Source organism: Encephalitozoon cuniculi, chromosome V (genome assembly GCF_000091225.2).
Source record: "Encephalitozoon cuniculi GB-M1 chromosome V, complete sequence".
Taxonomy (NCBI): Eukaryota; Fungi; Microsporidia; family Unikaryonidae; genus Encephalitozoon; species Encephalitozoon cuniculi.
The window spans coordinates 63,261-86,340 of NC_003232.1; the positions used below are offsets into that span (position 1 = coordinate 63,261).

The 23,080-nt window shown below is 47.4% G+C and overlaps 15 protein-coding genes across 15 annotated transcripts; 7 read left to right on the plus strand and 8 right to left on the minus strand.

The window, feature by feature from the left end:
- Positions 1 to 56: 56 nt before the first annotated feature.
- ECU05_0460 (uncharacterized protein) lies at positions 57 to 1,259 on the minus strand (the record flags this gene model as incomplete). Its single annotated transcript, NM_001041253.1, has 1 exon — positions 57 to 1,259. One exon carries the CDS (start codon positions 1,257 to 1,259, stop codon positions 57 to 59), a length of 1,203 nt encoding a protein of 400 aa, NP_597387.1.
- A 167-nt stretch (positions 1,260 to 1,426) lies between these two features.
- On the plus strand, positions 1,427 to 1,693 carry ECU05_0465 (uncharacterized protein; the record flags this gene model as incomplete). Its single annotated transcript, NM_001415621.1, has 1 exon — positions 1,427 to 1,693. The coding sequence occupies one exon, from the start codon at positions 1,427 to 1,429 to the stop codon at positions 1,691 to 1,693; it is 267 nt and encodes an 88-aa protein (NP_001402563.1).
- A 35-nt stretch (positions 1,694 to 1,728) lies between these two features.
- Positions 1,729 to 2,292, plus strand: ECU05_0470 (uncharacterized protein; the record flags this gene model as incomplete). The annotated part of the gene is made up of 1 exon (NM_001041254.1): positions 1,729 to 2,292. The coding sequence occupies one exon, from the start codon at positions 1,729 to 1,731 to the stop codon at positions 2,290 to 2,292; it is 564 nt and encodes a 187-aa protein (NP_597388.1).
- A 7-nt stretch (positions 2,293 to 2,299) lies between these two features.
- On the minus strand, positions 2,300 to 4,507 carry ECU05_0480 (uncharacterized protein; the record flags this gene model as incomplete). Its single annotated transcript, NM_001041255.1, has 1 exon — positions 2,300 to 4,507. The coding sequence occupies one exon, from the start codon at positions 4,505 to 4,507 to the stop codon at positions 2,300 to 2,302; it is 2,208 nt and encodes a 735-aa protein (NP_597389.1).
- A 225-nt stretch (positions 4,508 to 4,732) lies between these two features.
- ECU05_0490 (uncharacterized protein) lies at positions 4,733 to 5,092 on the plus strand (the record flags this gene model as incomplete). The annotated part of the gene is made up of 1 exon (NM_001041256.1): positions 4,733 to 5,092. One exon carries the CDS (start codon positions 4,733 to 4,735, stop codon positions 5,090 to 5,092), a length of 360 nt encoding a protein of 119 aa, NP_597390.1.
- A 44-nt stretch (positions 5,093 to 5,136) lies between these two features.
- On the minus strand, positions 5,137 to 5,412 carry ECU05_0495 (uncharacterized protein; the record flags this gene model as incomplete). Its single annotated transcript, NM_001041257.1, has 1 exon — positions 5,137 to 5,412. One exon carries the CDS (start codon positions 5,410 to 5,412, stop codon positions 5,137 to 5,139), a length of 276 nt encoding a protein of 91 aa, NP_597391.1.
- A 130-nt stretch (positions 5,413 to 5,542) lies between these two features.
- Positions 5,543 to 6,730, minus strand: ECU05_0500 (uncharacterized protein; the record flags this gene model as incomplete). The annotated part of the gene is made up of 1 exon (NM_001041258.1): positions 5,543 to 6,730. One exon carries the CDS (start codon positions 6,728 to 6,730, stop codon positions 5,543 to 5,545), a length of 1,188 nt encoding a protein of 395 aa, NP_597392.1.
- Positions 6,731 to 6,813: 83 nt separating this feature from the next.
- Positions 6,814 to 7,506, minus strand: ECU05_0510 (uncharacterized protein; the record flags this gene model as incomplete). Its single annotated transcript, NM_001041259.1, has 1 exon — positions 6,814 to 7,506. One exon carries the CDS (start codon positions 7,504 to 7,506, stop codon positions 6,814 to 6,816), a length of 693 nt encoding a protein of 230 aa, NP_597393.1.
- Positions 7,507 to 7,621: 115 nt separating this feature from the next.
- Positions 7,622 to 8,344, minus strand: ECU05_0520 (uncharacterized protein; the record flags this gene model as incomplete). Its single annotated transcript, NM_001041260.1, has 1 exon — positions 7,622 to 8,344. The coding sequence occupies one exon, from the start codon at positions 8,342 to 8,344 to the stop codon at positions 7,622 to 7,624; it is 723 nt and encodes a 240-aa protein (NP_597394.1).
- A 55-nt stretch (positions 8,345 to 8,399) lies between these two features.
- Positions 8,400 to 8,774, plus strand: ECU05_0530 (uncharacterized protein; the record flags this gene model as incomplete). Its single annotated transcript, NM_001041261.1, has 1 exon — positions 8,400 to 8,774. The coding sequence occupies one exon, from the start codon at positions 8,400 to 8,402 to the stop codon at positions 8,772 to 8,774; it is 375 nt and encodes a 124-aa protein (NP_597395.1).
- Positions 8,775 to 8,917: 143 nt separating this feature from the next.
- On the plus strand, positions 8,918 to 19,228 carry ECU05_0540 (uncharacterized protein; the record flags this gene model as incomplete). Its single annotated transcript, NM_001041262.1, has 1 exon — positions 8,918 to 19,228. One exon carries the CDS (start codon positions 8,918 to 8,920, stop codon positions 19,226 to 19,228), a length of 10,311 nt encoding a protein of 3,436 aa, NP_597396.1.
- A 63-nt stretch (positions 19,229 to 19,291) lies between these two features.
- Positions 19,292 to 20,344, plus strand: ECU05_0550 (uncharacterized protein; the record flags this gene model as incomplete). The annotated part of the gene is made up of 1 exon (NM_001041263.1): positions 19,292 to 20,344. The coding sequence occupies one exon, from the start codon at positions 19,292 to 19,294 to the stop codon at positions 20,342 to 20,344; it is 1,053 nt and encodes a 350-aa protein (NP_597397.1).
- A 24-nt stretch (positions 20,345 to 20,368) lies between these two features.
- On the minus strand, positions 20,369 to 20,908 carry ECU05_0560 (uncharacterized protein; the record flags this gene model as incomplete). The annotated part of the gene is made up of 1 exon (NM_001041264.1): positions 20,369 to 20,908. The coding sequence occupies one exon, from the start codon at positions 20,906 to 20,908 to the stop codon at positions 20,369 to 20,371; it is 540 nt and encodes a 179-aa protein (NP_597398.1).
- A 65-nt stretch (positions 20,909 to 20,973) lies between these two features.
- ECU05_0570 (uncharacterized protein) lies at positions 20,974 to 21,636 on the minus strand (the record flags this gene model as incomplete). The annotated part of the gene is made up of 1 exon (NM_001041265.1): positions 20,974 to 21,636. The coding sequence occupies one exon, from the start codon at positions 21,634 to 21,636 to the stop codon at positions 20,974 to 20,976; it is 663 nt and encodes a 220-aa protein (NP_597399.1).
- Positions 21,637 to 21,767: 131 nt separating this feature from the next.
- ECU05_0580 (uncharacterized protein) lies at positions 21,768 to 22,925 on the plus strand (the record flags this gene model as incomplete). The annotated part of the gene is made up of 1 exon (NM_001041266.1): positions 21,768 to 22,925. The coding sequence occupies one exon, from the start codon at positions 21,768 to 21,770 to the stop codon at positions 22,923 to 22,925; it is 1,158 nt and encodes a 385-aa protein (NP_597400.1).
- Positions 22,926 to 23,080: the final 155 nt, after the last annotated feature.

Here is a 23,080-nt window from a genome sequence, read left to right on the forward strand (position 1 = left end):
GAAAGTTTGTAATAAACCTGTTATGATTACCTCTGCTAACGGCAAGCCCTGGACTATTACGAGCCTTTTTTGTCTCGCTTTGGATCGCCTGTGTGCTTGTCGATTATCTTAACTATTTCGGGAACAAGAATCTTCCTTGTCAATTTCTTGTTTGCAGAGTAATACTCCAGTCCCTTGTATTCGATGCTCTTCATCTTGCTTTTCCTAACGAGCTGTTTCACAAAAGGAAAGCTTGCAAAGATTATGCTCCTCACTCCCCTGTTTTTGGTTGCCACAAAGAAGAAGTCCAACCCCATTGCCTTTCGGAAGGCTTCGATCTGCAGCATCAGGGCCATTCCTGTTCTACTCTCTGGGAGGCCGCTGATGCTTTTTCCCTCCCTGTCCGCCCAGTCTTCGAATGGATACTTCACTGTAGACCCTCCAAAGAAGAACTTCTTGTAGTGGAATGCCTTGAAGTCCTTCTGGAGGATTAGGTCTGTTTCGTGCTCGGAATCGTTCCTGCGGGCAGACTTTAGGGCCCGGACTACTTTCTTCAGCTCCTTTCTCCTCACGCCTGCCAAGTCTTTTAGCTTTTTGTATTCGACAACATCGAAGATACTTGTGCGCTTCCTTAGGAATCCGGTGTCTATCAGAATCGGAACAAGCAGGAGCCTAGCAAAGGCTGAGCACAGGGCTTCTCTCTCCTCGTCTTTTGGAGGCCTGCTCCTGGGTGCAGTGCGGTGGTTTTTCCTTGTCAGATCCTCTCCAAGATACCTTGAAACCAGTGTGGTTGCAGACCCGACATCTAGGTCGATGTATATTCTCTTTGCAGGAAAGACATGGTCGGAAAGCGTGTGGTGGTCTATGATCAGCTCAATCTCGCAGTCATCGAATACCTCGACAGGCCTGTTGTGGTCGGTGAGGAGGAGCTTTATCTTCTTCCCAGATATAGGGCACTCTTTGCCCTCGACATCAAAGTATGCCCCTACTTTTCTTGCCTTTGGGGAAAAGTGTAGCGTCGGCTTGACCAGGAATATCAGGTCATCCACATTTATTCCAAACCTGCTACAGATCCACATCATCTCTCCCTTGGCCATGAAGACCTCCTTCCTCATGTTAACAACATGGACAGCATCTTCTGCATATGCAACCACCAACGAGCTTATAAACGAGTCCAGGTCGCATGCCTCATTTCCCATTGCAATTCTTAGTTCTCCATGGAGTATTATTTCCTTGTTGAGCTGGAAAAAGGATTTTAGCCTTTCTTCTAGTAAGGTCATTTGTTACCTTCCCTCTGAGGACTTAAAAATAAAACCTGAAACAAGGAGCCATTTTGGGGGATGCTTTTGTGACGGCCGGTACTCCTTAATTTCCCCTTTTGTGGATCGAGAGGAGGGATCTCCTTTATTCTCCTTACGGCAATAAAACCTTACGAGGTTGAAGGTTCATGAGCTTCATGGCTGACGAGGAGAAAAGAAAAAGACTGATTGCACAGATCGAAAGCACAGCGGAGGAAATCAGAAGAGGGCAGAAAAGCGGGTTTAGAATCAGCCAGGACTATGCCCAGCTTTTCAGCCTAAGGGCTCCTGGGATGCACTCAAAGCTCTCTGCCAGACCAAAGGCAGGGATTGTGTTTATTTGGCTCCTGGTTGTGATGTTTTTGGTATCTTCTACAATCATACTGATTCTTATGAAAAGGCTTGATGTCATTTAGATGGAGACCGTTTATGAAAATTTTACCACCCCTGAATGGGAGCAGTTGCAAAGAAGAGCAAGGAAAAAAGGCATGCAGGGCTGGAGAAGATCGGGAGGTATGCAGAGGAGTATCCTCTTGTTGCGGTCATTGAAAATCCGGGCATGTCGAATGCCACGATCAAGAAGATCAGAGAGGACTTTGATGGAGAGGCCAAAATTCTGTTTGTCAGAAAGAAGATGGCAAGAGCTATGTACAGCATGCCTTCGATGCCCAAGGACTCATTTTTCCTGATGTTTGGGGATGAGAAGGCTATCGAAAAGGCGAGATCATATCAGTATGAAGACTTCCTTGAGGAAAATGATGTTTGTCCGGACTGTGTAATTATAGAGAAACAAGTGATTCGAAACAAAGAGATGGCTGAAATTCTCCCAGTGAACACGAAGGACGACCAAATGCAGCTGAGCGAGGACTATACTGTCTGTGAAGGAGGTGATGTGGTTGACGAACGTAAGGCTAAAATCCTTAAGTTCTTTGGAAAGAAGCTGAAGAAGAGAAACCTGGCCGTATTCGATGTAGTACCAACCTCGAGTCTCCAGAAGAAGACTGCAGACGATTAAAAGGTTTTTATTGCACCCCGTCCTCGAAAAAGGATCTTTCGATTTCAAGCTCAACATCTTTCTTTGGGATCTTCTCAAGAAAGTTCTGTCCTTTAACTTTAAAGTCGTTTGCGTAGAGGGAGTTAAGCGGCTTTCCTTTGTAGTTCTGTAAAAAGACCCTGACGAGGCTCTGAGCCTTTCTTGATTGGGACTTCAGCACATCTTCTCTCAGGTTTATGCATGTTGATTGGTCTATTCCCAAGACATCGCTGAAGGCCCTTGCTCCATCCTCCTGTTTTATGCATACAGTAAGAGACGACACAATCGACGGATGTGCATTTTCAAGAGCTCCTGAGTTGTATGATACTATAAATAGATAGACAGCTCTGCGTGTATCAAATGGCCCACTGTGGGCATTGAATGTCTCCGACACCTTCTTCACAACTGTCTGGTCATCTATTTGAAGGACTTCAACCAGCTCGTTGATGTATGGGCAGAACCTGTGATCTTTTGAGACACTGGATGTATGGCCTATTACATGCACCAGAGACTTCACACACACAATAAGGTCTGCAGGGTCCTCGGAAATACTCCACTCGTTCACAAGTCTGCTAACCTCCTTCTGAATGAATGGCCCCGGGCTTTCCAAATATCCCAGGAGATCCCTGTTGAAGCACGAAACATCTATGAATGTATAAGTATCTAGGTCCGAATATATCTTTCGAAGTATCTCTTCGGGGACATTCCCCAGCATCCTGAGAATAGCAAAGCATCTGTCAAAAGGAGCCTTTTCTAAAAAGACTCTATAGTAGGAGTTTGAAAGGTGGCGGAACTTCTCAGGGCACTTCTTCATGTAGAAGAAGAATCTCATGAGCTCGTCGTGTGTCCATCTCCCCGTGAACTGTTCCTCACGTCCAAGCCTTGTAAGACACTCGACAATAACCTCGTTTGTGTAGGTCTTGTCCGGAGCGTTGCACCTCCCTAATATGTGCTCAAGCTGAAGATCCGTCAGCGGAAACAGCTCCAGAATCCTGATAACCAGCCTGCAGGCCTCCTTTTCGCTGAGGTCGAAGTACTGGATATAGTCTATGGCAGAAATATCCTTCTTGTAAACAGACAGTGAGCAGCGCAGAATGGGGTCCTTAAACGCAAAGCCACTAGGAACATTTGATGGAGAAGAGGTCCCGAAGAGCTTCTTTAGAAAGTGAAGAGCTAGCTTCCGTCCTATGCAATCTCCGTTGACACTCAGGAACCCGATAACAGAGCTTGGATAGTTTCTGCAGATGGCATTGAACAGCCCAAACACCTCTCCTTCTATCTCCGTCCCCTGTCTCTCATCAATGCTGAGGTAGATCGAAACAACCTCTGTTAGTACCTCTCCAACTATTTCCTCCGACCCATCGTGCCCAAAGAGCTTTGTCCAGAATTCGATGGATGCAGAAAATGTGATCAAGTCCTTCCTTAGACCCTTAAAGACATACTCATACATCTTCTTGAGGTTCCGAACCCGGGGTGCCTTATTCTTCAAGCCATTAAAGCACATGATCATCCCGTATGAAATGTCCATCTTGGATGCGAGGTCAATGACATCCTCTATCCTTAGCATCTCCATTCCATCACTTAGGAACTCGATGGTCTTGTCGGGAAACTCGGCCCCTCTCCTTAGAACTATGCTGCAATCAAACGTCCGAGGCATCATCTTAAGCGACTCCGTGAGTATCGGGATGACATACTCGGCCATCGAGTCATCAAGCAGGGGCATGTATGCGTGTGACATGACAGCGCATCCTCTCTTCAGCTCGTCCTTCCTTTCCTCATTGATTTCCTGGCTGTAATTGCACAGATAGAGAAAGTTCTCCAGGACTTTGTATCCCATTCTTTTCTTGTGTGACAGGAGGTCTATGATGATCGAGAAAAACTGGGGAAAGCTGGAGGGCCACTCGTAAATCCCAAGAAGGGCAAACACCTGTGCAGCCTTGTCCGCCTCAATCATCTGCACCATTCCTCCCATAAGCTCAATCTCCTCCGCAGGGACAACACCGGCCATCTTCTTGTTTCGGACTCTATGTTCAACAATCTTCAAGGCATAGAACTTGACCTCTGGAATTGTTGAGTTCATCAGCTCCTTGACAGGGACAAGATCTGGTGAGTCGACACACCTCTGGATCTCTCTTTCTATCTCAGGCATCGCAGACGGGTCATTTCTCAGTCTAATAAACAGGTCTTCTAGCTTCATCTCTTCTTGAGCAGGGCGATAGAAGGGGTAAATTTTATGCGCGTGTCCTTCCGCAAGGATCCAAACTTCAGTTCCATTCCACAAGGCTCATCATCCCTAATTGGCAAATCCTCCACTGCCAAATGGGTATTCCAAATCCAGGATGTCATGCTTCATAACTCTCTGGATACAGACGATTGGGCCATGTCTGTCAGGCGGTTTTAAACGCTCCGAACCATCTTGGAAATGAACAACGATGTTCTGTACGAGGTGGTCAAATACCTGGACTTCCCTGTGAGGAACAAGAAAGTGGCAGACGCCCAGACAAGCAGGACTAACGCCAGAAGAATGATGAGACTGAACAGAAGTCTTCTTGAGAAAAGGCTATCAAGCCGCCCACAGATAAACGACCTCAGGACATCCAACATATATAGAGAGCATGGAATAAACTTTGGGAAAATACACAGGGAGCTGTCGGATGTCTTTTGCCGGAGAGGCACTCCTCCGTTCCCGAACATATCTTCAGCCCTGGCACGGACAGTGAAGATAATGGACTTCAAGCTGAGAAAGATAGTTCTTGCATCAAGAATGGGTAGTAAGAAATAGCTTTATCAAACATATTAAAAGCTTTGTGCACGCAAGATCCTTGGTCATTTCTTGAAAATGTTTCCAAAAATCCCGAACAAAAGTAGCACCACCACTATCCCTGCAATGAGAAAGTACTTGAAGTTCTTCCAGAATAGCTTGTTCTTGGCCTCTTCTGCAGCTGCTTTGTGTTCCTCAGTTGCCCTCTCCAGCGTAAACGTTTCAGACTTTAAGTTCGCCTCGAGGTCTCCAAGGTCTCTTTGGGTCTTCAGCTGGTCTTTGAGAGCTCCCTGAAGATCTTCCACCTCCTTCTCTATCTTCTGCGTGACCTCGTCTCCCATGGTAAATAATCTTGTTGTTTCATATATTTCCCCTTAGGCCCCCTTTTACACCCTGTAAATAAAAAGCCGCCAAATTCCAGAGCCGGGCCATCCGCTATCCAAGTGACAACTGGCTGGTGCTTCCTGCACTTCATAGCTTATCAAAGATGCTCTCGATTGCCTGGTAGTTCAGCTTTCCAGAGATCCTCTTATCCAGACTTCTGAATGCTTCGACTATCGATCCAAACTCCTCGCTCCTTCTTCTTCTTTTCCCCTTCCTAACACCGCTCTTCATCCTCTTCTCTCGCTCCCTCATAAAGTCGCCATACATCTCCTCCCACACGATTTCCCTCTTCTTACTCTCTTCAGGCGAAAGGATATTTCTCTCGATTTCCTCCGAATCAGACGAGGCGTCGCTGTCGATACTGCTCTGAGGCGTCGAGTACAGAAGCGTCTCCGTGCTCCCAGACTCGCACTCCTGCTTCTTTGCCATCTCCATCCTCTTCATCTTGACAGCAGGAGGATCCTCTTCCTTGTCGATCCATGTCGCATTAAACTCCTCAATGCTAAGGTTTGCACTCTCAGTGTCCCCTATCTCCTTCAGCCTCTTGTTTATCGTGCTTACAGAAACATGAACTATTTTTGCTATCTCGTATATGCTCCTTTCCTCCCCAACTATTCTGGACGCGATCAGAAGAGCCGCTCCACACAGGTTGTTTGGCCTTCTCCCAACAACAATCCAGTCTCTTTTCATTCTGCTTATCAGCCTTAGAGAAAGCCCCAGCACCTCATTGCTTTCAAACCTGAGCCTGGAAACAAACCGTGGCATGTAGAGCGACGGGTCAATCAGTGGAATGTCAATCCCAAGCATGTTAGTTATCTTCAAAAAGCTTTTTCCTATCTTAAATACATCAATGTGGAGTGCATTCGAAAAGTCCATCAGCATGTGCGGCGTCCTCTCCTGCCTGCAGACAATGTAGATGCATGCACTTAAGGTATACAGAATCGACTTCCCCTTGCTCAGGTTGTACTGGAGGAGAAGCTTGTACCATCTGAATGAGCATTCAACATGGTCCACACCAAGCCCAAGAGATGCGCATATCCCGCCTATTGTGTTCTTGATGTAGTAGCTTGAGTCAACAAATCCAGTCCCAACGTTTCTCGAGTCAATCCCAACAATCTGTCCATTCAGGGTGGCCTTCGGGCCCTCGGTATTGAAGTTCAGCGATGCAACTATTGCATTTTCTTCTTGCACCATCCCGCATGTCGTGCAGTAGACCGCCCCTTGCGCCGTGTCTTCTGCAAAGTCTTCACAGGAACAATTCGAGCATACACCCATGGGGTAGCAGGAGAAAAGCTAAAAATCCCACCACATTAACACACTCAATAAGAGTACATTTAATACCAAAGCAGATACACCCATCATTCGTATCCCTTGAAAACATGCCGATTGTTCCAGATCGCAAAGTCCCTTGCAAGCACTCCAGGCTCCTCCAGAAAATCAATTCCATTCTGCTTCTGATCCAGGATCGCATTGAACTCTCCATCCCCAATCTTCACCCTCCTTGCGGGCTCCCCGTCAATAAGATCCACCGACTCAAGTCTATACTCCCTCACCTCTCTCTTCCCCGCCTTCTGTAGGCTCGACTCGACAAATTCCTTTGTAAACTCGTCAAGCCTCACGTCCTCTTCTACAACCTCCTTCTCAACCTCGTTCATGTCGTTTAGATTGCCTCCATTCCTCATCACCATCCGAAGTTGTGCATTCTTCGGGAGAACCCGCAGGATATGAAGAATAGACTCCTCGCTCCCCACGCTGTATCTGTCGTTCAGATAGTTCTTCACAGTCACCTGGTACCTCAGGAAAGACAGAAGCTCCGGAATCTGGTATTCGCATTCTCCATACTCTTCATCAACAAGAAATCTGCATATAAGCTCAGGAACAATTCCATTTTCGCCTTTTCTCCTCATCCTACACCCAAGATGCTCGATGTAGTACCTCAGGATGTCCGTCAAGACATTCAGTGCCTGGTCTGCTGTCTTGTCAAATCCACTCTGCGACAGTATCTCCACAACAGCAAGCCTCAATATCTTAGTGTTCATGTTTGACTTCATCCAAAACCCCAAGGAGTAATTTTTTCATCCTCCAAATCATCCATCCAATCGCCGAATTAATCAAGATCCGAATCCTACTGTAGCAGAATAGCATTTATTCATACAGGCCCGTCCTCTATTCCATCTCCATGCCTTTCTTCACGTCTTCAAGCTCCTTCAGTAGAACATTGAGCTGGGACTCAAACCTCTTCTGGAGAATGGGATTCAGCGCACTTTCCATCTGCCTCCTCTTCTCCTCAATCCCTTTCTCCAAACGCTCAATCTCCTCATTCCGAGGCTGCTCCTCCTTCTTCTCCCCAATCTCGTCGGGACGGCTCTGCACCTCTTCCTTGTGTGCCTCGGCGTTGTCCACTAGCTTGTTTTCAATCTCTGCTGCTAACACATCCAGATCGTCAGAAGTTTCTTTCTCTTCCTTTGCAACCACCTCAACAGATCTGGCCTTCATGTCCTTCTCCAACAGATCGTTAACCTTCTTCTCAATCTCTTCAACATACTCAATCTTGCTACTCTTCTTTCTAAACCTCCTTGCCTTCACGTATTTCAGTGGCGGGCTTAGTCCACTCAGCTCGTACATCTCCCTTTCCTTATCAAAATCGAAACTGTCGTCGGGATACACGACGACAAGAGTGGATATGTCTGCAACCTTGTAGTGCTGCCGGCTGTCCATGGTCTTCTGGGACTCAACTATGCATGGAAGTCTTACAACTATCCCGGGATATTTCTTGTTATTGTGGGTCAGAACGACAGACCTGTCGTCGCATATGTCTATTGTTGAGTTTCCGAGATCTACCACATGTTTTATCGACTCGTGCAGTCTGAGGATAAATTGCTGCTCCATCTCCAGGGCCTAGTTTGTGCCATCGGAAGAAGTTGTCGGGCTTGCATAAGCCCCGATGAAATCCTACATCAAGAATAGCCTGAGGATCGGGTTTGCCAAGGAAGTCTCCACGGGCCGTATAGAGTCTGTGTCTCTGGAGGTGGCCAGGAGGTTTGAGCTGCTGTCGAGCATCTGCGACAACAGGGCCCTGCCTGAGTTTCCTGTTGGCGTGGTTAGGGAGATAGTCAGCCTGTGTAGCGATCTAGAGGACCTTGCGCCCCACTATGAAATGCCTGCGGAGTATGTCGACTATGTAAAAGAGAACAGAGATGTTCTTGGATATTTTGAGAGGTCTGAAGACAGTGTCAAGAGTGAGGAGGTTCGGATAATCAACAAGAGGAAAACATTTGACATCTTCAGAGGTATGGTGGAAAAGGGAGAGGAGATGTGAGAGGACTGCCTTTCACGAGGGTATGCTAAGATGGAGTTGGAGTTTATAAATAAAGACTTTTCATCGTACTGTCCCTTGCGACAACGCCATGTCCAGAGAATAGGCAATTTTTTTTGGAGAAGAAAGAAAAAAAGGAGGAGCCCATGATGAAGGAGCTTTTTACAGGTAGCGAGCCAAACGAGGCAAAGATTAGCAGGCTTAAGAAGTATGTGGAGAGTGGGAAATTCCTCGAAACTCTCTTTTTCCCACAGGAGTTTCTGGAATCACTGGCTATGCTTGCCACAAAGATACTTAACAGTACGGAACCTGAGAAGAAGTCGTCGTTTATTTCTGGGAGAAACGAATCGAGATACACTGTTCTTCGAATTCTAAACAAGTTTATCTTGAAGGATGTCCGGAGCGTAGGGCTGGTGCATGCTCTCCATGACGTGCTTCGGAATGACAACCTTCCAAACGTGATTCTGTCACTGAAGGCGCTTGGTTCGGTGAGCAGGTCTGGGGTTATTAGTGGAGACCTAGTGGATGTGCATGTGGGAGCTCTTCTCGGGACGATCCACGACCTCTTTGTGAACATGGAGAATGGGGATGAGGGGCTTATTGAAATGTCTCTGTTTACGCTTACGGAAATGCTGAACCATGCTAGAGCCTTTTTCCATGGGCTGGAATATCATGTCACTAAGGTTGACCAGTTTCTAGCCTGTGTGTATGGAAACATCAGGAGGATTCTTGAGAGCAGGAGATTCATGGACCTGGTGGGGCATAAGAGGGTCTTTTCGATAAGTATGTGTTCTGGAATATGCAGTCTCCTGAAGCTGACATATGAGCAGCTTCCCGTGGTATCGAAGTCTGGGCCGTATTGGATGTTTGCTTCTGAGGCAGCGTTTGTTGGGATGTACTACTGCCCTTCGGAGCTCCTAGATCTCCGGGGCGAGATATACACGCTGTTTACCAAGATGTGCCTGGCGAGCAGAGAGATGGCTCTCCCCATGATAGACAAGATATACATGGTTCCGTTTCTGTTTTCACCTGATGCATTGCCAACAAGTGCCAAGGGGATTGGAATGCTGTCTGAAATACTTGGCTATATGAAGGAAAGTCTCAGTAAAACATCATACATAGAGTTCGGATCCAGGGTGTCTAATGTTCTCTTTTCGTCTTGCTCCTTGGTTGGGAGGCTATGTAAAGAGAGTTCAGGAGATAGCAATAAAGGCCTGCTATTTGAGGAAAGGATATGCGATGAAGTTGTGCAGCACATTGAGACTATCAGGACAAGCCTAGAGGCAGTGGAAAGCATGTGTAAATGCTTTGGAGGCAGAACTGGTGCTGTGGAGGAGCTTTGCAGCTTCTACCTTAGAAGCTTTTACGACATGAGAAATGGGTTTGAGGGAATCAAGAGGCTGGCTGAACTTGGATGTTCTGGCCAAAAAGAAGAATTCAGGAGGCTGATGGGAAGATTCATTTCTGGATTTAAAGAGGTAGTTGGAAGGATTGGGGTTTTGGAGAAGTCGGGAAGTACTGCTGTTTTTTCGATGTCTGAGACCCACATACTCTACGAGATGTTTGAGGATTCCTTTGACGTGCTTTCCCACGAACATTTGTGCGAGGAGCAAAGGATCGAAGAGTTTTTCTCTGTACTGGTTCTCATCAGAGAGCACGTTGCCAGCGACATAGTCAGGTGCTGCTCTGAACGGATCCTGAGATACAGCAAAAGAAATGCAGGGTTTTTTGGAGCATGGAGGCTGATGAGCAACTCTGCAGTCTTAGGAAATTCGCTAGGTACATATATACTCCCACGTCTGATTGAGGAGCTCAGGGGCGGGAATTTTGGGTTTGTCAAGAAAGCAATGCGATATGTTGTTCCGTTTTTTGGGAATGACATAAAGAAGATAAAGAGAGTAAATACATTTTTCATGCACAGGATCATCTCGACACTGATGACCGAGGATCCCAGGAACATACAGTACTTCGAGGTTCTACTGGAGATCTTCAACAGCTTTGGATCGATGGCAGAGAAGAGTAGCTTCTTCCAGAAGTACATCTTCGACAACTTTGGAAGGATAGTCGAGCACCTCATGAAGCTTTATGAGAGCCAGGGCAAGGATATATTTATAGGAATGATATTTGCACTACCAATAAGCATCAATCTGCTTGAGTCGGACATCCAGCTTCTCATAAGCCCCATCGAAAAGGCGCTGAAGCTGGGAGGGGCAATAAGGGTCAGAGCGCTGTCGATTCTTGTATATGTCCTTGACTTTTCGACGCCAGAAAAGGTTATGGGGCTTGAAAAGGCATGGAAGAGTATTCTCCAGAATGTGGTGTGCGGCCTGAAGGATAGTTCTGTATCGTCTTTGTGCTCGAAGATACTCGGAAAACTCAAGAGCTACCATAGGGTGTTTATCAAGGATGGCGAGGAATCCGGGGAAATGAACGAGGACTTGGCGCTCATCAGGCTGGTTGTTGACGAGAAACATGCGGTTCCTGCACATCTTCTGTTCTTTGATGCGGTGCAAAAGATAAGAGGAGCCTTTGATATGTCTGCTGGCGGGTTTGGATGTGAAGGGTTCCTTGTCAGGTTTAGGAGGCTGGGGCCCAGGTGTGATGATGAGGAAGCAGTGAATGCGTCATTCAAGTTTATGACAAAGGTGATCTACCATCTTGTTGGGTGGAGGTTCTTTAAAAGGGATTTGGTGCTGGAATGCTGTGCAGGCCTTCTTGATGAGATGGAGAGGCTGGGAAGTGTGGTCTATGCATTGGACCATGTGTATTCGGTCCACGGCGCCATTTCGTCCATATGCGGCAGGAGATGCTCGGAAAGTCGGCATCTAGCCCAGTACATTTACGATGCAATTCTTGCACTCTTCAGCTGTCATGGAACCCCACTTGAGAAGAAGGCCCAGGAGCTCCTCCACTCGATTTTCGGATCGGTGATGGTTCATAGGATATTCTCGTTCTATAAGCTTAAGAGTAAGAGGTACAAGATTCTCTTTGACACGGACACGTTCCTTGATGCACTTGTCGAGTCATTTTCCGACGTTGGAAATCCGATGCCCTTCAGGATCCTCTCTGTAATGTTTGTCCAGATGTACGAGTTGCTTGGAAGCAGGTCTGAGGACTTTTGTGTTGAGATGTATGGAGCGATTTTCTCGAAGCTCGAATCCATGTGCAGATCTTCAGACAGGAGGTGCAGGGATTCAGGAATCAATGGGATTATGTGTCTTACTGCAAGCATGCCGATCAGGGAGCTGGTTCTCCTCCGAATTCCCGAAGATGCGTTTTCATGCACATACCTGTATCTTCTTCCACGGGAGCTGGAAGACTTTTCTCTTCCTCTCAGGCTTGTTATCTTTATTCTGAGGTTCAGGTACAGGGGAATCAGAGGCTACTTGCTTTCTGAAGGGACGGAGAAGTACTTCATGATGTCTCACTTCAGGCCGTTTGTTGTGGGGCTTTTCGACAGCAGAAGGGATGTTGTTGAGTTTTCAAAGACTGTGTTGAGAGAGATATTCGAGAGCTATGCACCTCAGCTTCTAGAAAGATATAAAGATGTTGTGTTTGGACACTTTAAGAAGGAATATGTTATTGGAAATAGGACGGTGATGATGATGCACCTTCAGGTATTTATCTTCTGTGTTCGAGAGGGAAGATGTCCGTTTGATGACTGTGAGATGAAGTATCTTATTGAGAAGTTTCTGGACAACATTGCAGGCAACGACGAGTGGAAGGGGGCAGGAATCTACATGGGATTTGATTACAGAGAGAGGAGCGGCAAAGTAGATTGCGAGAAGCTTTGTGGATGCCAAAAGAAACTCATGGACGACGAGGAAGATCTGGTAGTTGTCCTGGGAGGGATCTACAAGAGGTTGTCTGAGCTATCTATGAGGGATCTGATGGAGCTCGTTTTGAAGGATGCAATGGACGTCCTGTGTGGCAATTGTAAAAGGAGGGTTCACGGGCACACGGAAGCACGCTCTCCGCACTTCAACAACGAAGCGGAAGAGCTGATGTACTGGATACGAGAGTTTTATCTACTTGTCATTGAGTATAGAAGGTCTTTTGAAGAGGTAAGGACAGGGATTCTATATTTGCTAAAGTATGTGTCTGACGATAGCAGGGACTATCTCAGGGCAGCGTATGAGGCAAAGCCCCAGGAGACAATAAGAGTGGTGTCTGAGGAGGTTGAAAGGTGCCTGTCTGAGAAGGTTGACTACAAAGTCCTTAACATGCTGCTTTGCGCGCACTTGTTACCAGAGGTCCCTGAAAATCCCCGGGTGGGGATGCTAGTTCTGAAGATTCTGAAGGAGTTCAGGGTTCCGAAGGAGTTTGCAATTATAGCGCAGAATGACAGGTACTCGATGCTGGCAAAGGCATATGAAATAGGAATTCTGCTACAAAGTCAGGAATCCCTGTGCAATGAAATCCTGGAAACCTACTTTGTGCTTGACGGGTGTGTCAGAAGCTACACATCGAAGATGCATCCTCAGATGGTCAGGTATGTGGAGAGACTTGGATCGCAGTTCATAAGCTGTGTGTTCAGGAGGATCCAAGACCCGTCGGCCTACAACCTGTGCTCTCGCATGTGCAGAGACTCTCTAAGGCTTAGGGAGGTGGTATCTGGGATGAAGGATAGGCTTGCAGAGAGAATATCGCAGATATACTGTAGGCTGGAAGGAAACGACTCCATAGACAGAAATGTGTTTGTGCACTCGTACAAGTTTCTTGATCTTGTTGGATATGAGATGAAGCCTGTGGACATCCAGGTTGTTCTTGGGATCTATGGCGATGTGAAGGCCAAAGCGCGGCATGCCGCAGAAATGAAGGGTCTGATAGACAAGTGCATCAACAGGTTTTCGATAGAGAGCCTCGAGATGCTATTTAAGCTGGATCCGTGGTTTGTGTGTGTGGAAGGGATTGACCCCAAATACCTTGCGAAGGGGCTTTCTCTACAGGCTCTTAGAGGTGTTGTTCGTGGCATTGACAAGAGAAGCGAGCGGGTATCTTCTCAGATGGGATCTTCCCTGGGAGAAAACAGGTATCTAGTGATTGAGTTGTTTGTAGAGATGGGCATCAATTCCCCGGAGCTTATTGGGTACTGCAAGGAAAACCTGCACAACACAAACATCAGGGGAATCCTACTGTACTACTTGTGCACATTTGAGCCTCTATATGTCTACTTTGAGATCCTGTTTAAGATTCCATACGAGGACAGGAAATATACTCTGTACTGCTTGGAAAAGATTGTGGATGCCTTCGACCCTCTTCTTTTTGAGGAGATAATTCTGATTGTGCTCCGATCTGAGGTGCGGTTCAAGACAAGCCTGTGGATTCTGTTTCCTCTGCTTCTATCTCGCCCGGCACTCATCAGCAAGAAGATTGGGCTTGAGCTTATAGGGTCTATCTACAAGCTTCTCAACTCTGAAAGCCTTATGCAGCAGAGGACGGGGTTCAGACTGTTTGAGGCTCTGTATAAGAGGTATCCCCCGAAGGAATGTGTGGAGTATGACCTGGTGATGAGGAACACATACACGCTTATGTATGTAAGGTTTGTGCATACGGATGCGGACTTGCCTGAGGAAGTGCTTGGAAGGTATGATCTTGAGCTTGTCTTTGAATTGGTGGAGTACTCTCCTCAGAGGGTGAATCCCAATAATGTGTTTGCATTTGTTGAGATGGAGGTGTCTAGCAAGAAGAGTGAGGAGTACAAGAATCGTCTTCTTCGTAATGTCTTCTCGATCGTGGGGCCGCATTTCAAGTCGAGGGCTCTTAGTGTCCAGGTTGCTGAGTATTTGATAGACAATCTGCTGTGGGGCTACAGGACGGTTCCTGAGGAGCTGGGCGTTGTTGCATATGATTGGAGTACACTGTGCAACCTTCTCTGCATACTCTGTGATAGGGTGGCTAGAAGAATTGAGGCTGGAGGTGGTGAGTGGCACTCGAATGATGCCGAGGATATGGAGATATGCCTGGCAGTGCTCCGGCACCTACTTGGTGACCCCAGCAAGAGTAGAAGTGAGATGTATCGTGGGCATGTGGACAGAGGACTTGAAAAGATATTCTATGTTCTGTCGCGGTCTTCAGGGATGAAGAGTGTTGTGTCCTCGGTCACCAGGCTATTTCTGGAGGTCTTCGGAGACAGCTCTATGGACATGGAATCTTTGGTAAGCAGGGTAAATTTCCTGATGTCTGACTCCAGGGTAACCCTTGCAGACAAGATTGAGATTATCTATCTCCTGGACAACAGGAGATATGACGCAGAATTCCTGAGTGAGATGCTGCTCCCAGTTTTCAACAGTTATCGGCACTCTGGGATTGTCTTTCCAGATAGATTGCAGAGGTTTTTCATGAGGGGACTTTGCTCGAGGAGCAGGGTTCTAAGGAGTGGATACCTGGATCTAATGAACCGCAGCCTTCCTGCAAACAAGTACCTGAGGCTTCTGCGTCTTTTGGACATGGAATGGAGACACAGCACGAAAGTTGGATACACCATCGTTGCCATGATGATGCTTTCGTACCACACGACCGAAGTAGTGGCAGATAAGTACTACAAAAGCGAAATGAGCACCGGGTGGTATCCGTGGATGTCTCAAGAGGTAGCCTCCAAAGGATCTGTGGACAAGTGCAGCGGACTCAAGCTGGTCATGAATCTTCTCGAGGACATTGATCTGTATAGATCGAGGACAACAATGCCGGACCTCCTTGATATTCTGTACCACTTTGACGACTCACTGCTTCCTGTGCTTGCTGGAATGATAAGGATTGTGGTGTCTGGGCTTGATGAAGACCAGTGCAGAAATGTGTTTGGAGGCTTTATGAGGTTCTGTTCTGAGGTTGCAGGAGACGGGAAGCTTCTAGGTGCCTTTGTCCGGGGACTTGAGCCCATCTACAGATATGTAGACGACCTATCTGAGCTGATCAGGGTGTTTAGAGGGGGAGACGGATGGTTTACACTATTGAGATATGTGGATGACCGGCAGAAGGCGGAGATATATAGAAGGCTTATGGACTCTGACGGATACTATGGGATGTCTCGCTCTGTGTGCATTTTCCCTGAGACGATGCAAGCATACTTCCTTCAGCAGGTTGGAAAGACAAGGGAGGCGCAGGATCTCTACGAGAAGATACAGAAAAAGGCAGGGGAGCACAGGATATCGTTTGACGAGAATGAGTACAAGAAATGGCAGGATGAGTGGATAAGATGTGCAAGAGAGCTGCAGCAATGGGATGTGTGCTACGAGGCAGGGATAGAGACTGGAGACTATTCGCTGAGCACTGAGTCTCTGTGGCATCTTTCCAGCTTTACAGACCAGGATGCTCTGAAGAGATTCAAGAGCATGGTTGACACCGGGAAGAACGGGTTTGAGAAGGAGTTCTACGATGCGTTTGCAAGCACATATGCAAAGTATTCCGCGGAGAAGATCGGAAAGATTCTGGAAAGGAACATTTTAGAGCTCAGAAGTTATCCTGCAGGGAGCAACGCGGGGTCCAGGTTTCTCCTGTACCTCCAGATTATAATAGAGATGATTGAGGCTGAGCCCATATTCAACGATAGGATAGACGGGGCAGAGTCTCTAACATCAATACTGTTCCGATGGAAGGATAAGGAGCCGTCTGATCAAGACGTCTTTGAGCAGTGGAGTCTGTTCAGAACATGGAGAAGGCATGCATACTCAAGGCTAGGGATGATCGAGAAGACGTACGGTGGAGAAACGGCATACAAGGCTCCTGGAAGAAGCTATGCTGAGGAGATGGCGGCTTCTCCAGGCAGAAGGGTCCCCATGACATCCCATCTGTTTTCTCCGAAAGAAATGATTGAAGGCAGCATAAAGGTAAAGAAGGAGCTGATCGCCAAGGGAACGAACGAGTTGGCAAAGACACTAAATGGCTTTTCAAAGGCTGCTATTGAGCACGGATATTATGATGCTGCATTGTTTCATCTGAAGGAGGTGTTTGACCTAAGTAGCGTTAAGGTTGGAGATGTATTTCAAAAGGTTGTGTATGAGCTTCTCTGTCTCCTTGGAAAGAAGGAGTACAAGATTGGCGTTGAGCAGTGCGGGTCAACGAATATCCAGCACTTCAGTGACTCACAGAGCTCTGTTCTGTTCAATTTCAGGGGGTTGTTCAGTGAGAAGCTTGGGAAGTTTTCTGATGCTGAGAAGTTTTACCTGCAGTCTGTACAGATATGCAATGTTGTTGGGGAAAACTGGCTCACATGGGCAAAGTTTCTTTTTAATAGAATCAACGGTGAGGGGGTGGGGCCGAAGGAAGATGCCTTTGTCGCGCTACTCCAAGCAGTTGTGTACTGCAATGGCAAAAAGGCAAGGAAGGGGATTCTCAAGCTGATTCTGCTTATGGATAAGCATTCCTCTCTGTGCGATACGGACATGTTCCACAAGGTTCTTCAGGAAATCGATATCTCCAGGTTCATATACTTTATCCCCCAGTTGATAGGGTTGCTGTCAAAGGAAGATGCTGAGCTGGTGCAGATCATACTCGCCAAGATATCCGAGGAACACCCACAGGCGATTGCAGGTCCTCTTAAGGCTGCCAGGGAAAGAATAAGAAGGACCCTTGTCCCTGTAGAAGGAAAGGTAGGATGTGAGGTGCAAATGTGCAGGCCTAAGATGGAGAACAAGGCCAGGCCGCTCGGTTCTGTGCAGCTCCCGGAAGTGAAGAGCTTCTTCCTAGAAAACATCATGCAGATATACAACCAGGTGAAAAGCAAGAGGCTTGGGAGGGAGTTCTGGAAGATTCTTCACTACCTTCACAACTCGTTCAACTCGCATGCCTTCAAGGAGGAGGAGCTTGTGTATCTAGAGATTGAAAAGATCTTCAATGGTGCAGTATCCCATATTGTCCACGGGACTGTTCCGTCTGGACAAGACCAGGCCATGCTTCTGAACGAGCTGATCTCCCGTGTTTCTCTTTCCTCACTGAGCAAAGGGTTTAAGGAAGACCTCATCTCCTCGATTCTCGGAATGAAGTGCATCTGCCCACTGGAGAATATCGATGAGATGGTGCGGTTCAAAAGCAGGATCCAGAGTGTGGTCGAGGAGTCTTTCTACAAGATGGGCAACTCCGAGGAGTTTGAGGTCAACATGCTACTGCACAGATCGAACCACGAGCACAAGATGTTTGGACAGTATTCCGAGATAAGAAGCACCTATAAGAATCTTGTAAACATAGAAATGTTTGAGCCCAGGCAGTCGTACATGTACAGGAAGAGGATGGGGTGCAATAGAATTCACGTGAGAGGAAGCGATGGGAAGATGTATAGATATGAAATGAAGGGGCTCCTGAAGACAAGGTTTTCCGAGCTTGCTCTTCCTCAGTTATCGCTGATGGTCAACGAATCCATGGGTGAGAATCCGGATCTGAGCAGAAGAGGAGCTGAACTGAAGCTATTTATTCCGTTTGTTGTTAGCGAGGTCCTTGTCCTAGAATGCATCAAGGAGACGGTACACTACATAGATTCCATATTGGAGGAGGGGCTGAGCGAGTACAATGTAAGCATTGACCAGTGTGTGCTTCTCTACCTCAACTGCTTTGCTTCGATCTACGAAGTGGAGGAAGGAGACTGCGGGGATCTCGAGAGCAGGTATGATTTGTCGAAGGGGCTTACCAAGGACAAAAGGACAAGGGGCGTGGGAGACGAATGCCCCAACATAAGGAAAAGGGAGAGATCTTCTGGAGACGAAGGGTTGGGTGAGAATTTTGTCAACAACGCCAGGATGGTTATTGAGACGCAGAGAGAGACATATGTCGACGGTTTGAGGAGAAACGAAATCTCGTGCCTTGGATGCAACGGGAAGGGAGAAGGAGTTGCTCCATGCACCTACAAATACGATATTTCGAGGCGCCAGAGATACATAGCCTATGGAAAGGTGTACAACACCTTCAAGGCAACCAATTACATCGACGACTACTTCAGGCTTGTGTATGGAAGCTTGGGAGGGTACTTCGGGTTCAAGAGCAAACTTCTTTCGAGCTATTCGACCAATAGCGCCTTCCTGTACACGTTCTCAATTGTGGACCGGAGACCCAGGAACCTTGTTGCCACCAGGTCAGCAGGGCACTTTATGAACAGGGTTGTTTGCTGCGAAGAAACCGAAGGGCTGAGCAAGGGGAAGGGGGCCGCCGGAGTTATAGGGCCCAGCTACCAGAAGCTCTTCAGGAAAGAGGGGATAGAAGGGGCGATGTTGTCGATCATGTACCACTATGCAGACATGCTGAATGAGGGGGACTGGTACAGAGATCTGATGAAGGTTGTGCTTGAGGGCATGTTTGTAGACATGAAAGGCGACGGGCTCAAGAGAGTGTGCTCCGAGGCTGTGAGCAGGATTTCTGAGATGGTTGGGAAAGGCGAGGATGGAACCTACAACATGATTTCGATGATTAGCGAGTGGATGGACACATTCAAGCTAGCCCAGATTGACCCAAGACATATGTCTTGGATGTAATATGCGCTATTAAAGTTATTTTTTACCGACTCTTTGCCCAAAAGACATGACACAGAATGACCCATGGACACTGTTCTGGTGAAGCTTGTGGATAGGAAGCATCCAGAGGTTGAGCATCATGCCTTGCACGTAAGCCCATCCTTCTGTTCTGGAGACTTCAAGCGCTATTTAGGGTCTGTGCTCGGCGGAGACGGAGGATACAGGCTCTACATACATGGCCGGCAGTTTGAGGGATGTCTGGCTGAGGAGATAAGCTCGCGAGGCCTTGAGGTGGAAAGAGGGGTGGTTATTGAGTATGAGCCTGATGAGCATTGTGCCCCTGATGTTACGACAGAGGTTGAAGACTCTGTGTCGTTTCTGAGCGTGGCAAGGGGCAGTCCATCGGAGATATGGTGCGGAACCTATGGAGGCAGGCTCAGGGCCTATACTTACGGAAATGGAACAATCTTGCCGAAGAGAACAACCGAGTACATGAGGATCCGGGGAATGGCCTACGGAGACAGAATCTACATCTATAACTCAAGTGGAGAGGTCCTGTCGCTGGAGTCGGGAGATGTCCTATTCAAGGTGGATGGAGAAATAACCTCTCTTGCCTCCTCTTGCGGTGTTGTTTCTGCTGGGACGCACGAGGGAGAGTGCTATGTGTTTGGAGACAGGCTCCTGATGATACACAAGTTCAAGGCACCTGTGTCATCAACCTCGATATGCGGAGATGATTTGGAGTTCGTGTGTGTGGACGGAAGGATAGGAGTCTTCAGCATTTCTACAAGTACATTCAGGACAAGAGATGTCAAGCACAACGTGACATCAGCAGACACAAGGGGAAATGTGCGAATACTTGGAACATCATGCTCTGGACTGGTTGTGGAGTGCAAGGAGGAGTCTGTGTTTGTAGAGACAAGCATCAGATTCAGCAGCAGGGTGGTAATGTACAATGACCATGTGGTCGCCCAGGCCTCTCAACACGTGGTTTCCATCATAAACACCAGGGATTCAAGGGAGCTTCGGAGAATCACCGTGGATGGATACATCTCGGATATTGCTTGGGTGGGGAATCTTCTTCTTGTAGGAGTCGGCCCTAGGATCCATGGATACACAATACACAGCTTAGAATAGGAGTTCTTTGCTTTATTTCGAACTCTAGAGCGTCGCAGGAATAAATCGCTCAATGAAGCATCTTTGCCCCCTGTATGTTATCAGTGGAACCCCGGGGATTGCCTTTATCCTTTGCTTTAGCGCCACATCCGAGGTTGCAACGATGTAGCACCGGTGTGCAGAGACCCTGTTGAAGATGCAGTCGTCTGCATAGGTTCCCTTGTGATCACACTCGAGCCTCTGGACGTCGCTGTCTCTTATCGATGCAAGTGCAACGCGGAAAGGCCTCCCCAGGCTTTCCAGCTCCCCAATTACACAGTCTGGAATGCATATCTTGATGCTTGCATTTACTGCTTTCATCAGCTGCTCCCTGATGTCGTATTTCTTCCTTATACAGTCATTGATGAAGTTTGTGTCAAGAATAATGTTGTATGGCGGTCTGAGAGTGTGGTTCAGCAGAAAGTCCTCGGTATTTCTTGGGTTCTCACCGGTGCTCGAGGCATTTTCCGGGCTTTTTACTCTTGTCTTCTTTCTGTCCCAGACATTGGCCACTCTCTTGCTCTTTATGGCATGCCTCACCCCCATAGGCCCTTGGGAAAGAGAGGCTTTTATCAAGAAGATGGCGTCATGCTCTCCCCTATCTACACCGCCTAGTATATAGGCTCAAAATGCCCGTGGGTGTAGAGGATGGAGATTTTCTGCGGATGGTTTCCATACACATCTTCACTGTCTTTGGTGACGTCCACAACATGGATTCTTATTGGTATGCTGTTTGAGAGGGCACATATTTCCACACAGCCTGCTTGCTGGTAGAAGGGATCCACAAACCTTGTACAATACGCACCCACGTCGATTTCCGGGATGTATGGCTGATACTCGTCCGGATTCGACTTTATTTCTGTCGAAACGACAAGCCTAAGATATGCAACGCAGTCATACAGCGAATACAGATGGATGTCCTCGATCCTCCTGACTCCGCCGGCCATGTCCTCCAGGACTTCAATAAACGAGTCATGGAATCCACTGTATCCAAGCTCGTCAATGTTGTACAGATGGAGAATAGAGTTTGTTTTATCAAATGCAGCAGTCACGGCTCTCAGCAGAGGTGCCTTTTCAAGTGCCACAAGGTCTGCAAGAGCAATAGCATAGGAGACGTACAGGCAGTTTCCATCTCTTATGCACTCGCGGAACACCGTGTACGACTCCATGATTCTCTGAATCCTCGTGGTATACGAGGGGTCTCCAAAGTACCTGTGCTCAGTAAGGCTCTTTCTAGCACTGGTAGGTGCTTCAGCATTTGTTTTCTTGGACATCCGAAAGGGGTTGGTAGAAAGAAGGAAAATTGTTGATGGTCTCTATCTGCAAAGCAGTGGAGAGACTCCAACCAGCTGGATACTTCCAGGAGGCACCCACCTTATCTGAAATATCGGAAAGCCCTTGAGATATGAAAAGAAACAAACCAGGAAGGGAATGCCGGTCGATCTTTATAAATCTGATAAAGACAACTCTGGGCTCTGGGATACTAAGATATCCATTTCTCTTCAAGACATATGGGGTTTGGTACACGATTCTACTGACATCTGTTTCTGCACTGGCATCGCTTCTTGGGCTGTGGCTGTACATAGACCTGAACGACTTCTATGGATTGGACAACTCGATGTCGACAATAGCCCGATACATCTACCCCCCACTGCAGCCCGTTGTGAATGTGACTGTGTCTCTCAAGTGCTTCCTAGTATGCACGGCATATCTTGTTCTGCTCAAGAACAATCTTCCGGGAACGGTAAAAAGCATTTTCGGACTGCAGAACAGCTATCCGACCCTGTGTATGCTTGGAGTGGTGGCGTGTGTGTTTCCGTTTGTACTAATGCACAGGATCGATAGGCTAAAGTACACGTCGTCATTTGGATTTGCTGCAGTCATGAGTCTTGTGCTGTTGTCGGTGTATAGATATGCAAATGTAGAAGAGGTGCCTACATACACCGAGGCGAAGAATAAGAACTACCTGGGAGAGCTGGGAAGCTTTGTGTTCGGGTTCACTTGCCACCAGAACATCTTTTCCGTGCAGAACGAGATGAAGGTAAGCGACAAGACAGCGCTGAAGATAACTGCACTTCTTGTGCTGGTGGTGGCATCTTTGGTATACATAGTTTTTGGGCTCACCAACTACCTTGCTCTTGGAGACAGCATGGGAGAGAACTTCTTTGAAGGCCTGCCTGAGGGAATGAAGAACATGGTTCCTATGTTTTATTTCCTTGTTGTGGCAATGTCGATTCCGCTACAGACGCACCCGTGCAGAACATACTTCCTTGACCTGTTTGACACGAGGTATTCTGTGGATGGGAAATACCAGCATCTGAGATTTGTGACGAGTCTGTTCATAATGCTTCTGTCCTTCATAATTGCCATGAATGTATCGAAGATGCAGAAGCTTTGCGAAGTGATTGGGGGGACGTTTTCGACGCTCATGTGCTTTGTGTTTGCATCCATGTACTATTTCATTGCATTCTGGAATAGGGGATTTGAGATAAAGAGGCTCATGGCGCTCTTTGTGCTGCTGTATGGCGTTGCTGCATTTGCCTCGCTGTTCCTTGCGCCATAGCGTGGCACAAGGTGGTGACCAGTTACATGCAGAGAGTCCTGAACTGTTGATTCGTCTCCTGTGCGCTCTTCTCTGGCCCGTCCACCCATCAATAAATTAATATCTGGGTTTTCATTGATAAGGATAACGGCAATCCAATAGCCGAGGGTACTTTT